Source organism: Cheilinus undulatus, linkage group 7, assembly GCF_018320785.1.
Source record: "Cheilinus undulatus linkage group 7, ASM1832078v1, whole genome shotgun sequence".
Lineage (NCBI taxonomy): Eukaryota > Metazoa > Chordata > Actinopteri > Labriformes > Labridae > Cheilinus > Cheilinus undulatus.
In genome coordinates, this window is record NC_054871.1 from 18,124,706 (window position 1) to 18,139,483 (window position 14,778).

The window sequence follows — 14,778 nt, forward strand, 5'->3', positions numbered from 1 at the left end:
TCCAGCAGCACTTGTAGTTTAGAGAACAACTTTATTAGACCGGCGCATTTCAGCTTGTAGACTTCATCAGGGTCATCAAGAAACATATTACAAACATTTAGGTAGGGTAGCATGAAAACATAAAAAAAAATGTTAACAAATTCAAAATGATACGAAATTACATCATGTATACCAGCCAACAGGATAACAACACCAATGGGATGGTTAAATGATTATGTGGTTTATGACCAACAGACACTGGCAAAGAAGCACAGGGAGTGTCTAAGAGGAAACTAACACCAACTTTGAAACTGAACAATAAGAGGAGGCGGCTAATGGGTGGGGTTAAAGTGCATGCTAGGGTCAATTTAATAGTACTATCTGTAGATGAGGTAAAGCATTTTATAAGAAAAGCTACAAAAGAAAATTTGTAAAAACCCCTACGAAAGACAGATAAAAAGATTTTAAAAATAAAAGAAGAGTATTGACATAAAACCAGAAGATATAAAAACTCTTGAAGGTAATCATTTTGGAGATAAAAATCCAACAAAGATCCCCAATTGAAAAAAAAAAACTAGAAAAACTTACTAATTGAAAAATCCTCATTCATCCCCCCCAGAAATAACCTTAAAAAAAAATCAAAAATACTTCTCTCTTTTTTTTCTGATAAAATTTAAGTTGCCACCTCTCAAATTTGGTTTAATGCCTTATGCCTGAGAAAAATAAAGACATGGAGTGTTTGAGTTCATTAAAATGTCTAACATCAGAGATAGTGGTGTTTTTTCTTTTGATGGTACTCCTGGGTTCAGTAATTTGTTCTTTGAGGGTGTGGGATGTTTTAAACTTTTTCACAGGGCACTTTATCATATAGATCCCATTTTGAGTCCAGTGACCGGATGATAAAAAAAAAAATATTTGAGATTTTTTCATATTTGGTAGTTTATGCAGGTATAATTGCCTTGAAGTGCGTTGTATTTTATAGTGATGGTTGACATGCCCTGATGATTCTAATGAATGTTACCATGGGTTGCTCCTGAATGTGTTTTTTAGTGTTGAATCATTTTAAAGGATGTGTCTGTGTTTAAGAATTATATTCTTGATATTTTTGTTTTGAGAAAGAATGCAGTTCAATAAACAAGCTTGGATTGAGATTTAATAGCTCTATCAGTTGTAAAATAGTCCAACCAACTTTTTGAGTCCACCTTATAATTGACATCAGCAAGCCAGTGTTCTTGATAGGTTCTTCCCCTGAATTTTGATAATATTTCTGCTTTGCTTTTTTGATACTGTTATGGAGCAGCCCAAATTCTTTTTACTCTTTTTTCAGAAGTGGATGAAAGCTTGCAGCATGAAACTTTCAACATTTTTTTTAAATAAAGCCTGTTAATAAAACAAAGCAGCCACTAAAATCACTAGAATATTATTTTTTCTTATGCATGTTTTTTTCAAGGCTCTGGAGGAAAAAGCAGCTGCACAACTCTAGACAAATTCTGTTTAGATGGAACATTCTGATTTTATTCAGAAAAGGCGAGCACCCATATGAGAAAACTATAAAGCATTAACTCAAAATACTTTTAAAGCCACTATTTTTTGTCGCATGATTAACGCACGTGTGAATGTGGTAAGAAATAATAACATATTTTTAGTTTTGCTAACTTGATGATCAACTGTTTTATTATTAAAATGGAAAATAACTATTTTTTTGTGTGGGTGCACCTGTCAGAATGAGGGGGACCTGTACAAATTTTTTAGTCGTCAACTTTGGCCTAAAAACTGAGTTGGAGACAAACATATACTCAAAAAGAATGATTAAAAACATATAAAGCCCCATTGGCTGTTCCCTCTGTCCAGGCCAATTTACGCGATCAAGTTTGGAAAGTCTCCCGAGCTGCCCTCCTATGCTCTGCTGCAAGATTAACTGATCAGCTTTGGACTGTGTACCAAATGACTGGTGTGATATCTGTGCATGTAACGAAACTGCTTCACTGTGTTTTCTGTTCACCAGGAGTGGTTCTGCCCGAAAATTTCTGGTCAGAATTAAAAAACGACCGCACTAATCCCAAGTTATCTATTACAGTCATCGATAAAGGTGCAGCTTGTCGAATACATCAGTTATTACGTTAATGTTATAAATTCCTATCACTGCTTTGAATTATGTCTGTTCATGCTGATAAATGGATGGCTGCATGTATGGATCATTGTGGAGCAGATTTAATCTCTGGATCTGTGTTGGTGTACCTACAGCATCAAATTTCTACTCCTTGGTTTTCACGTTGCTGAGTTGGTCATTGATGTCATCAAAGTAGTCATCAGTGATACGAAGCATCTGGTTGACAGCGCTGAGCAGCAGGATGTCACAGTTCAGGTTCACCTCTAACTCCTCGTTGTAGTTCTTCACCGGGATGACACAGGACAACGGCAGACTGAGACGAGTGCTGGCCTCCTGCATCTGGATCATAAAACACTCACATTACAAAGGCACTTCTAATACTTTCTCTCTTAAGACAGTTGCTGAATTTTCTGAAATCATAGACAAATGAGTTAAATCTGTCTTGATTTTGGCTTCCTACCTCTTACAAGTTAAAGAGTACCTAAACCCAAAGAGCATGTCTTTCAGCTGAAAACCTGAGTATGTTGGTATTTAACAGTGCTGTTGATCAATTCTGGTCCAAATCTCAACATATGAGTGCTAAATATTTAAATTCTACATACTGCCTGGTACTGCCTGCATCTGAATTTTTCCCTCGGCTGAGTTGAATGTAGGTGACATATGTGGTGCTAGCTGTTATCACGTAAAAACTTGATCACTCAATTCAGCAAACTGTAGTGGGTAACAAGGATTGAGAGAATTGTGCAGACTGACATCAAGAGTCATTTTTGTAAACAGGCTTGTCCACAGATTTGGCTGGGCCCCTGACAAACCAATGAATGAGTTCTCCCAATTTTTGATAGAATCAATGTATGTGTAGCATTGGTACTAGTCTTATTGCCACTTTTCATCAATTTTCCACACTTTCTCTGCCCAATTTTTCCACTTTTGACCCATTTTTGCCACTTTTCCCCCTATTTTAACCCATAAAACACATTTATGCACAATTCATCAAATTTTTTCCACTTTCTAATCATGTTTTACCAGCTTTCTGGCCATTTTCTCACTTGTGATCCCTTTTTCACCACTTTTTCTGCTTGTTTTTGCCACTATCTGCCTGTCATTGCTTCTGGTAACCCATTTTTTGCACATTTTAACCAGTTTTCACCATTTTAGAAAAATCTGTGCCATTTTCTGCCCTTTTTTGCCTCTGTTAACCCAGTTTATCTCTCCCAACCCATTTTTGGCACATTTAACTCCTAGTTAACCAACTTTTCTGCACATTTTTGTAACTTTCAACCAATTTTTGCTTACTTCTGTGCATTTTGCCTCTTAAATGTGGCAAAAGTTGGTAACATCTTTGCCACATTTAATCATATTTAAGCACCTTTTCTGTCTATTTTTGCAAATGTCTGCCTATTTTTTGTCTCTGTTACCACATTTTTGCCTCTTTTCACCCATTTTTGGCACACATTTTAATGCTATTTCACCAACTTTTTTGCCTATTTTGCCACTTTCAACCAATTTTTGCCACCGTCTGCCTAATTTTTGTCTCTGTTAGCCCATTTTCCCCACACAATTTTACACAAACGGGGCTTAAATTTTGAAGGAGGCTGTATACTATGGCATAAATGAATACAAACTTTTCTTTTGCTTTGATAAGGTTAGTTATTAATAAGGCAAAAAAAAAATATGGATATCATTGCTTGATTTTGACCATGGTCTTGCTGGCCCCCATGGGCCCCCAGTTTGGCTGGGTCTCAGAAAGCTCTCCCCTTATTGGCAGATTTGGTTGTAAATAGGAAAGAAAGCTAGGTGACTTACTGAGAATTATGGCAGTTGTCAAGTTAAGAAAATAGGCTATTTATTAAAAATGTGAATGCCATCGTCTTCAAATCTTTCAGCTTACACACTTCCTACTATTTAGAGATGGACCCATCCACTCTTCTGCTCTATGTGACATTTCCATTGCTCATAGAAGAGCACACACTTTAGGATCACTGTGCCAATTCTGAAAAATGAAAACTAAACTCACTTAAAGCCAGGGTGTCTGGTTGTTGTTGATGAGGCAGATCCATTCATCAACATCCAGAGTCTCTAATTTCTTGCTTTTTGTTTACTACTGCTGCCATGGCTGTGTTTGTTTTCCTTCCTCCTTCCACAGTCCTTCTAGTGGCTCTGACAACTAAGCTCACTTCTAGATAAGAATTTAGTAAAGCCCTTGGTGACATTAACATTACTATGGACAAGTTTGCGTTACAAAGTAAGAAGATGAATAATAAATAAGAAAACATAGCTGACTGTGCAGATGCCTGATCACCCAAAGTTCCACCCTTGGGTTTAATAAAGCATTGTCTTATTTTCCCTTTTCAGGCCTCAAACTTTCTTAAGTATTTTAATGATATAAATAGATAAATAATTAAATTGTCCTTATAAGTCATGACAAAATGGTTGTTCTTTTCACACTTTTTCCCTTTGAAAACCTTTTAAGCTCACCATCTGCTTGATGTAGTCACTCTGGTAAATTTTTGTCACATCCTCTGCCACCAAAGGACAGGCCTCATCTACTTTGGTGAGGAGCACCAGCTGAGGAACTCCTGAAAACAACAGAGCAAGATGAACATTTTCCTGTAGACTCTTAAGGCCTTTATGCATTTACATTTATGGACGAAAGTATTGTCACCCCTGGAATTTTTCCAGAAAATACACCATTTCTCCCAGAAATTGTCGCAATTACAAATGTTTTTGGTATACATGTTTAATTCCATCATGTGCATTCAAACAACACAAAAAAGCCAAAATTGGCATAATTTTACATAAAACAAAAAAACTGTGGGTAAATCATTTTATTTCAAGCATGTGATGCTCATTTAAACTCACCTGTGGCAGTAACAGGTGCTGGCAATCTAGAAATCACACCTGAAGCCAGTTAGAATGTATTAAAGTTGACTCAACCTTTGTGTTGTGTGCCTGTGTGTCACACCAAGCACGGAGAAGAGAAAGAAGAGCCCAGAATTATCTGAGGACTTAAGAAGCAAAATTGTGGAAAAATATGAAAAATCTCAAGGTTACAAGACCATCTCCAGAGATCTTGAAATTCCTTTATCCACTGTGTGTAATATAATCAAGAAGTTTATAACCCATGAAACTGTGGCTAATCTCCCTAGATGTGGATGGAAGAGAAAAACTGAAAAAGAATAATGCAGGAAAGTTGGAATGGTGGATAAATATCCTGAGTCAACTTCCACACGATTTCAGGCTGTCCTGCAGACTCAGGGTGCAAAAGTGTCAGCTCGGACCATGCGTCATAATCTGAATGAGATGAAGTGCTTTGGCAGGAGACCGAGGGGAACCCCACTGCTGACAAAGAGACATAAAAAAGCCAGACTGAAGTTGGCAAAAATGTACCTGAGTAAGCCTCAATCCTTCTGGGAGAACATTTTGAGGACAAATGAGACTAAGGTAGAGCTTTTTGGAAAAGCACGTCATTCTACTGTTTACAGAAAATGGAATGAGGTCTACAAAGAAAAGAACACAGTACCTACAGTCAAACATGGTGGAGGTTCAAAGATGTTTTGGGGTTGTTTTGCTGCCTCTGGCACTGGGTGCCTTGACTGTGTGCAAGGAATCATGAAATCTGGAGACTGTCAGTAGATTTTGGGTTGCAATGTAGGGCCTAGTGTCAGAAAGCTGGGTCTGCGTCAGAGGTCATGGGTGTTCCAGCAGAACAATGACCCCAAAAATACCACAAAAAACACCAAGAAATTGTTGGAGACAAAGCTCTGGAGAGTTCTGAAGTGGCCAGCAATGAGTCCAGATCTAAATCCCATTAAACACCTATGGAGAGATCTAAAAACTGCTGTTGCAAGAAGGCACCCTTCAAATCTGAGAGACTTTGAGCAGTTTTCAAAAGAGGACTGGTCCAAAATTCCAGTTGAGAGGTGTAAGAAGCTTGCTGATGGTTATAGGGAGTGACTGGTGTCAGTTATTTTTTCCCAAGGGTGTGCAACCAAATACTAAGTTAGGGGAGTGCCAACAATTTTGTAAGACCCACTTTTTGAGTTTTGTGTAAAATTGTGTCATTTTTGGCTTTTATTTTCTGCTTTTTTGTGTTGTTCCAGTGCACATAGATGAAATAAACATGGGTATACCAAAAACATCTGACATTGCAACAATTTCTGGGAGAAATTGTGTATTTTCTGGAAAACTTCCAGGGGAGCCAATACTAGAATAGTAGTGCCAATAATAGATAATATTAATAATAATATTAAGAAAACACTTGAGGTTTGCTGGGAGGGGAACTCTCCTCAGGTGAACCAACTGGTTCCAACTGGTCCACCTGTTTTTGTTACGGACTGGTCAGAGGAGTAATTGCAGTGACCTGATTGGCCCGGAGCATTTATTAGCCATCTGTCTGAGGTCAGACAGTGTTGTTAAATGTTTCATTAGTTTACCAAAAGCTCCAGCTCCATCAAATGTAGCACTTATTATAATAAGAATCATTTTGACTAATGCCACGCGACTGTAGTTGTCCATTCACATGGCTCTTCCAAAAATTACGGACAATTCTGTACCACATAGATGCCTTAAACTAAATTCATCAGAAAATCATAGAGGAAAAACAGTTTCAAATCACAACTCTGTGAAGAAAATAAACTGTCCTAATGTTTTCTTGATTGACAGGCTGAGATATTAGTACTTTAAAAAATACTTTTTTGCCATGGGTCTACTCAGTCTGCTCTATTGTAGAATAATTTAAGGACAGTTCCAATACTGGCCTATAAAAATACAGATACTCAAGGAAAATGATCCATCCATCCATCTATATATCTTATCTTATCTCGTTGGCTAGTAAATATAGAGCACAAAGTAGATGAGCATCTGCTCCTTATTATCCTATAACTGAGTAGAGTGTTTTGTTCAATAATACAAAATTGAGCACTTTGGCGTGATGTACATTTTCTATTGTAAGGCACCTAAAATTAATCACTTCACTGTAACAGAACAGGACTGACCAATCAAGTTGATCTTTCTGCGTATCGCATTCATCTTTTCCTCCAGCTTTGAGGGCATGATGGAGACCTTGCAAGCATCAATGACATAAGCCACACAGTGGATCTTGTCCTCAAGCCCTTGAGACTCATGATACCCGTGGGAGTCCATTTGGAGAGGAGCAGAGGGGTTGAACTGAGACAAACAGTAAAGAGAAAAATAAAGGTTGGAGCAAGTGTGATTATACTGAGGCCAGATCAGTGAGTCATGGATTAAATATTTGGCTAAATGTGACAAACAGCTGTACCTGATAGCGATCTGGCAGATGGCCTTTGAGAATGCTGAAGATGTCATCCACATTAAGCCCTGCCCCTGTGTTTTCCTCTAGCCCCATGGTATCACACAAGATGATTGGCAGAGGCTTTCCTTGACGTCCATCTTTCAAAGGGTAGGTTCGAAACTGGAGAAAAATAACAAAGGAGCAAATTTCACTAAATAGACAGGGCATGTGTTTGTTTAGAAGTTGGTTACTGGCTGATTATAACCTGTGTGGTGAGGCTGGTGGTGGAGCATCCAGCCATGGCCTGGTTTGTAACATGACCTCTGAATACAGAGCTGATAGAATTGAAGAAGCTCGACTTTCCAGCTCCAACTGCTCCGATGAGGAGCACACGAACAGTGGTCACTGAGGGGATTAATGGTTCATAGGTCCTTATCTTGCTCATCAGCTCTTCTCTCATTCTACACATTCAAGACAAAGCTGGTTAAAAAATATGCATTAGGAATACAGATAAACCATAAATAAATCCATTAATCTAATAGCAGAGACTGAGCATAGTATGTCCTACTAAGTGGCCTTGAGGTAGACCCAAAGGTTGCTAGGGAGATTATATGTGGTCTTAGAATCCCCCCTAAGGCCGGTGTTCTGACATATTTTGCTTCCTTGTCAGATTTTGCTACCTATCAACTACCCCTATGGACTACCCTTACCCTAACCCTTCCAGGCGTGATATTGATGGCATAGTGCAGAACCACGAAGTAGCAATTTTTGATGGGTAGCAAAAAATGGCAGAACACCAGCCACACACTACAGGATTTTAAGCCCGATTTGGGCCTCCCCGGACGACCGTGAGGGCGTATCCCAAGAGGAGCCTCGTCACAAACAACTGTTTGTCTGAGTAATCTGCATGTGTGTGGTGTCAACACGATTGTTTTACTGCTCCAAATCACGTTGTAGCCCCCAAAATCCCGAATCGTAAATATCAAACACGTTATTTACGATTCTAGGTCGTAGTGCCGCTAACGGAGTACCCACAACAACCAATGAGGGCGAACAGATTGGGTAGCGTCACAGCCAGATCATACATACTTTCACCACTCACAACCATGAACACAACTTTAACTTAATTTCAGCCATGATTTCATCCCGAGTCTTTCCCTTGTTTTATGATTGTTGCTGTACCTGTAACAAATGCCAGGACAGCCTGTTATGGAGAGACAGCAAGACGGTATCGACAGACATCAGTGTTTTTTTTTTTTTCTGAAGTTGCATGATCACACAAGGTCGTAGGCAGGTCAGCAGGTATGTGGTCTCCAGTGATCTGACAGTCTGGCTGAGTCGTCTAGTGTGTGGTTCAGAGGATTAAAGATGAAAAATCTTTGGAAATTGTCCTGAAGTCTGTGGTCTCCCACAGTTAAAAAATGGTTTCAGATTAAAAAACTGTCTAGTGTGTGGCCGGCCTAAAGCTAAAATGTTGCTGGGGAGTGGGAATAGTATAAACAATCCATCTTACTCCGGTTTCCAGATCACTGTTCTCCATGGCCTCTCCATTTCAGTCATTTCTGTTAAAGAGCACAAAACAGCTTTTTATAGACAAAGATGTGGTCAAGCCACCAATTATATTTAATGTTTTCTCAGTAAAAGGAGTTTCTATCACACAATGACCATATGTAAGGAGTAATTTCAAACTGGCAGGTTGATAACGCAGGATGGATTGCCTACAGGGTCAGAAGAACTCTAGTGAAAGCTTTTAAGTTTACTGGATTGTTTCAATTAATCAGAGTATACTCCATATTCAAAAAATATATAATGACAAATTATAAAGTAACTTTTGTGAACTCACCCTCAACTTGGTAAACTTCACACTCAGTCAGGTCGAGGTCATTGCCATGCATCTCTACAGCGTTGAAGTTGTAATATTTGCCTGAACTGCTGTACACCACAGGTTGGCTTCCATTGACAAGGATCAATGCTTCTCCAAAATATGGTCCAGAATTACCAACCATTTTCACGGCATAATCAGGAGCTTTAACAGGATATTTAATGAGCTCTTCTCCAAATAATGAGAAAAGGAAGGCATGGTTGTCATTCATGTACTGTCCAGACTGACTGAATGGTTGTTCTGTGTAGCCTCCAAAAATATGGCCCGAGGCATTATAGCCCACAGAAACTGTGGGACACTGGTTGTCACATCGTTTGTGAAAGGCTTTCCCAGAGAAACCATGGATGCTGGCCTTGTACAGCAGCTCCAGTCTGACTCTTCCAAGGCTAAAGCAGATTGTCTTCTGCTGACTACTGGTAAGTCTGGAATTCATGATGGACTGTAGGTCTGCTGAGTTATGTCAAAGATGCTGAAAACCCTTCAGTGTTTTCTCCCTTTGGTGTCTAAACAGAAAAAAAAGATCAGCAGAGTATAAAATATACAATAGGTTTTTAAACTCTTGGAAATATACTTTATAAATAAAACTGTCTATTATCAACACTTCTGCGTGTATGTGAGGTATTAGAGGTTGACTGATTGTCAGCCTGGCTAATTATTGGAGGAGACATTTATCATTTGAAAAATAAATTATTTAGAAAATGTGCTGCTATGGCTCTCCTATGACATGTGAACTTGCTGCTGGCAAGGGGCGATCTAGGATTTAAGTTGAATTTTGGTTCCTTACATATACAAAGTAATTCCACTATACATCTCATTTCTTTTAATAAATATTTTCCAACCATCATTCAGGAACACTCTCGTTACATCTTTAACCATTTGATGGCAAAGTAGATACAGTTTTACTAGAAGGCTGTGCTCAGTTGCTCCCTGGATTAGTCAAACAGCATGCTTTGACTTTCCAAGGGAGCGCATAGCTAGAAACCCCCATATGCAGTTACATTTCTGTCAATTCGTATTGAATACAATAAATGTAGTTCATAAGCTCATTTTAAAACTCTCTAAATGTATTTTAACGTTGCTTACATGAAGTCAAAGATCACACCACTGTACATATTAATATGTTCAATTTTTTTTTCTTTCAGAAAACATTTAAAATTTTTAAACCACAGTGGTTTGGCAATGAAGTTGACCTCCTAGAGGTGGCAGCGTTTCCTGACGAAAGTAGTACACAGTCATCCTCACGTTTTCACTATAAATGTTCAGTGGAACAGAACAAAATCCTCTCAATGATCAGTGCAACTACAACTAAATTATATAATTATTAAAAGGCTGGAAAGAATTTTGCTGATTTAACATCCTAAATAGTGCAAATAATGCAAAAAAGACAGTTGCCAGAACATTAACCCATATGCATAAATCAACCGATAAAATAATTTAAAACCACTGAGATAACTCGTTGCATCACATCACATCTGTATTCATTCAAATTTATCACCCAGATTTTCCTTTTCCTTATATTGAAATTACATTTGAACAAATACAGATGATTTATTTAAAACCTTGATCACGTGGTAATGTAACATGTTGCCTTGTTATCTTGGCAGACTAGCTTTTGTCCTGCATGTGTGAATATGCAGTTTAACATTATATTATTGTTTTTAAAGTAAAACTTACTAAAAGATTCAAGGGACTATCAGCGTTGTACTTGTTACATGAACAGGTGAGGAATTCTCTGCTCTGCTATAGCCACCATTAGCATTGAACTACCTCGTCAGAGTCGTTTGCTCCAGGCCCTGGCCTGGATACGTGACTTAATACAAGTAGAGCAACGCCACGTACGTAGACAAACCACGCGTAAAGAGTCTGTTATCTCGATAATCAGAATGGAGAAAAAGGGTAATAAAAAAGCACATAGTTGCACGTCAAACGGAGTAAAGTTTAAAAGTCTCTCAAAACTAAAATCAATAAATTAATCAATCAAAACAGACGGCCAGTGTTTACATAAATCGTGTCTGCAACACTAATTTCAGCTAGAAAGACGTTCTAATCCGAACTCCTCACCTCCTGTTCACCGACACATTTACAGCAGAAATCTGCGACAGAAGAAACGCGTCCTTTAATCCTTACCTTTCTTTCACAGCTGGGAGATGATCTAACCGTCCTGCCGGGAAGAATTAACGGCTGGAAGAGAGATGCAGGGTGCGGTCATGTGCTGTTTGGGAGAAATGAAACTAGAACTTATCAGTAGCCTACCTAAGTTTTGCTGTCCGGTTAAACTGATGTTTATTCTTAAATAAGAGAAACGCTATGCATGTACGAAACACAATGTTTCAGTCCCGTTTCTTATAAATATATTACATGTAACGTCCTTTTTTTTTTTAAACATTCTTTACTATCTAGTGTTGCCAGTTTAAAGGTCATCTTATCAAGCACTTCACCAGAATTGGACCATGTATTATTTTATTGCTTATTGCATTCTTGTGCAAAAATTCATCCCCAACACCACAAAATCCGTTTGAATGTGCATTTCATGACTCTTTCAATAAACTGATGAGTAAAATGTAAACATAATCTGGATTTAAAACAACCCCTTCCAAATTATTTTCCTAATCCTGCAACACACAGCTTGTAGGCTAAGCCTTAACTACAGTTACAAAATTATCATCCATTTTTAAGACACACAAAAAAATGTTTCAAAATAAACTTCCCATGAAGTCATGAAATGAAAAAGAAATGACGAAAATAGTATTTTGAACAGTGTTTCTTTTATTCTAACAGGATTTTCATCAGGACGTGTAGAGAATATCCATCTTTAAAGTTATTCTGTTAGATGCGGAGCCCATGATTTCACCAAGATTCCTGGCTTGATTTTCAAATTTAGTTTCAGACTGTTGCAAATACATTTCACTTTCTTGAGTTTGTTAAAATATTTCTTATTTTGCCATTTCAAAACATGATTTCAAAAAATATCAAAGTATTAAAAAATTGAAAACATAGTCTAAACTATTAGGAGCTTGTATTGTTTGAGATTATAACAAAGTACAAGCTGAATGAAGGAAATCATGCAGAACAAAAACAGCATATTTGATCAAACATCTGATCAACTGTCAAGGTATTTTCAAGAAAACAGCCTGCTTGGTTTAATGCCATTTATTGTTTATTGTTTATTTAGATCCCCATTAGCTTTTGCAAGGCAGCAGCTATTCTTCCTGGGGTCTTTTCAATTTCCATGAGTGACACAAACTACATACAGAAGAAAATACCTATAAGGACACACACTAGTATACCAATACACACATAACACTCAAGACGAACACTGAAATCCAAAATTACAAGCTCCTAAATTGAATCATCGCAACACATATATCATGTCACACACAAAAGATGCCCTGACACAACACTAAGAACAGAAAACAAAAGCATACATAATTAATTAAATTGGAGCAACACCATAAGTGATAATATAATATAATACGATGTAATATAATAATAAAATAAAATAATATGGGCCCAAGCGGTACCCCTACAGTTTCTTGGGGAGCACTAATGGATGAAATTATGAGTAGAGTAATAATCTCTTAGCTTTATTTTAAAATTTGCCATGTTTTTCTGTTGTGTAACGTAATTTGGAAGGGCATTCCACTCCATCATAGCTCTGTATATTACTGTACGTTGAGAAAGTGATCTGGGTAAGATAAAATAACCACCAGCAGCCTGTCGAGTTGAGTACTCATGTGTCTCAGAACTAAAAGATAATTTTCTATAAAAAATGTTTGGCATCTTTGTTGTAATTATATTTCTGATGAATACCATCAACAAATATGTCAGTCTGTTCTTAACATCCAGCCAACATAGACTTACATGCATTTTACAAATATTTGTCCTTGTTCCACAGGAAAGTACAACACGTGCTGCTTTATTTTGTATAAGTTGTAATTTTCTAATGTTGGCTAGTGAGGTATTGGACCAAACAACTGCACAATAATTCATATGTGACAAAGCCAAAGCTTGGATTACTTGTTTGGTGGTTTTTGTTGTTAGATATTTAGAGCATCTCCTAATCATTGAAAGAATGTTTCCAATTTTGGTTATTATCCTCTTAACATGCAAGTCCCATGACAATGTATGATCTATGATAATTCCTAATAATTTAACTTCATTCACCTGTTTGATGGATTGATCATTATTACATCAAGCTTTGGATTTGAGCGCAATAAATAGTTTGGTCTTAGCCACATTTAAAATAAGTTTATTACAGCTGACCCACTCTGACACCAACTTCATTTCAGCACATAAATTTTCATTTAATTCCTCTATAGTTCTTCCAGCAAAATAGACTGTTGTATCATCTGCATACATCATCATATTAGCCTTCTTTAATGCCAAAGGGAAATCATTGGTGAAAATAGAATACAAAAGAGGCCCAAGACAACTTCCCTGAGGCACCCCATGTTTAACCTGTCTTAGAACCGACTCACTTCCATTAAAATAAACCATTTGCCATCTTTCAGTGAGATAATTTTTGATTATAAACAGAGCAGAGGCTGAAAACCCATAACATTTTAATTTTGCTAATAATAATGCTAATCATGATCAAGAATATCAAATGCTGCAGAAAAATCAAGAAAAACAGCTCCAATCAGTTTCTTTTGCTCAATATCATTACAGCAATCGTCTAGCATTTGGGTCATAGCTGTTGCTGTGGAATATTTATCCCTATAAGCATGTTGAAAATCAGTAAAAAGATTATTATTGGAAAAATATAATTGAATTTGCTCATACACAATCCTTTCCATTATTTTGCTCAGAACTGGCAATAAACTTATAGGACGACTGTTTTCTTCAGAAAACTGCATCTTTTTTTTTAGCATTTTTTTTAGTATTGGTATAATTTTTGCAATTTTCCATCCCTGTGGCCATATGTTTTTGGTCAAACATAAATTAATTATATGTGTAATCACTGGGGCCACAACAGGAACAATAGGTTTCAGTAACCTTCTATCAAGAAAATCAACCCCAGGTGACTTATTCTTACAAGTCATTAGCATTAATTCAACTTTTGAGACTGAAACATTCTTGAACTCAAAATTACATTCTCTGCTCTTCATGATTTGATTGATTGATTTTACTGCGAGATCAGTGTTGTTATGCTGTACAGTACCTTTTAGCCTGTCAATTTTATTTACGAAATAATTATTCAAATGATTTGCAATGTCCTTAGGTTTCGTTAAATACACACCTCCAGTTTTTAAGTAAGATGGTGAAGACTTTGTGTTGCCCTTAACTAAAAGATTTAATGTGCTCCATAATCTTTTACTGTCATGTTTGATTTCCTGAACTATGTTGCCATAATTTTCTTTTTTCTTTCTCCTATTTAATTTTGTAACAAAATTCCTTAATTTACAATAAACTTGCCAGTCAGATTTAATACCAGATGATAAGGCGTTTTGTTTTGCCTGATCTCTTTCTAACATGTATTCTTTTATTTCTCTGTCCAACCATGGTGAATTTATAGTTTTCACTGTGGATTTTCTCACAGGAGCGTGCTTCTCTATG

At 37.1% G+C, this 14,778-nt stretch overlaps 1 protein-coding gene across 2 annotated transcripts; it reads right to left on the reverse strand.

Moving 5' to 3' along the window:
• Positions 1-11: 11 nt before the first annotated feature.
• On the reverse strand, positions 12-11,437 carry LOC121512428 (interferon-induced protein 44-like). 2 transcript variants are annotated; one of them, XM_041791697.1, is made up of 8 exons: positions 11,350-11,437; positions 9,184-9,725; positions 8,854-8,902; positions 7,606-7,801; positions 7,368-7,520; positions 7,084-7,255; positions 4,565-4,665; positions 12-2,428 (listed from the first exon to the last, which is right to left on the reverse strand). In XM_041791697.1, exons 2-8 carry the CDS (start codon positions 9,653-9,655, stop codon positions 2,234-2,236), a joined length of 1,338 nt encoding a protein of 445 aa, XP_041647631.1. In that variant the 5' UTR covers positions 9,656-9,725; positions 11,350-11,437; the 3' UTR covers positions 12-2,233. The 2 variants fall into 2 exon arrangements, with proteins under 2 accessions (XP_041647631.1, XP_041647632.1); XM_041791698.1 differs by lacking the exon at positions 11,350-11,437 and adding an exon at positions 11,284-11,341.
• Between the last annotated feature and the right edge of the window lie 3,341 nt (positions 11,438-14,778).

Excerpts from the sequence above, each read along its gene's own strand:
- LOC121512428 (XM_041791697.1), bottom strand. The coding sequence starts at position 9,655 with ATGAATTCCAGACTTACCAGTAGTCAGCAGAAGACAATCTGCTTTAGC. Across the intron at positions 8,903-9,183 it reads TGAAGTTTACCAAGTTGAGG|AAATGACTGAAATGGAGAGG; the intron begins GTGAGTTCACAA and ends GCTCTTTAACAG. Across the intron at positions 4,666-7,083 it reads CAGAAAGATCAACTTGATTG|GAGTTCCTCAGCTGGTGCTC; the intron begins GTCAGTCCTGTT and ends TGTTGTTTTCAG.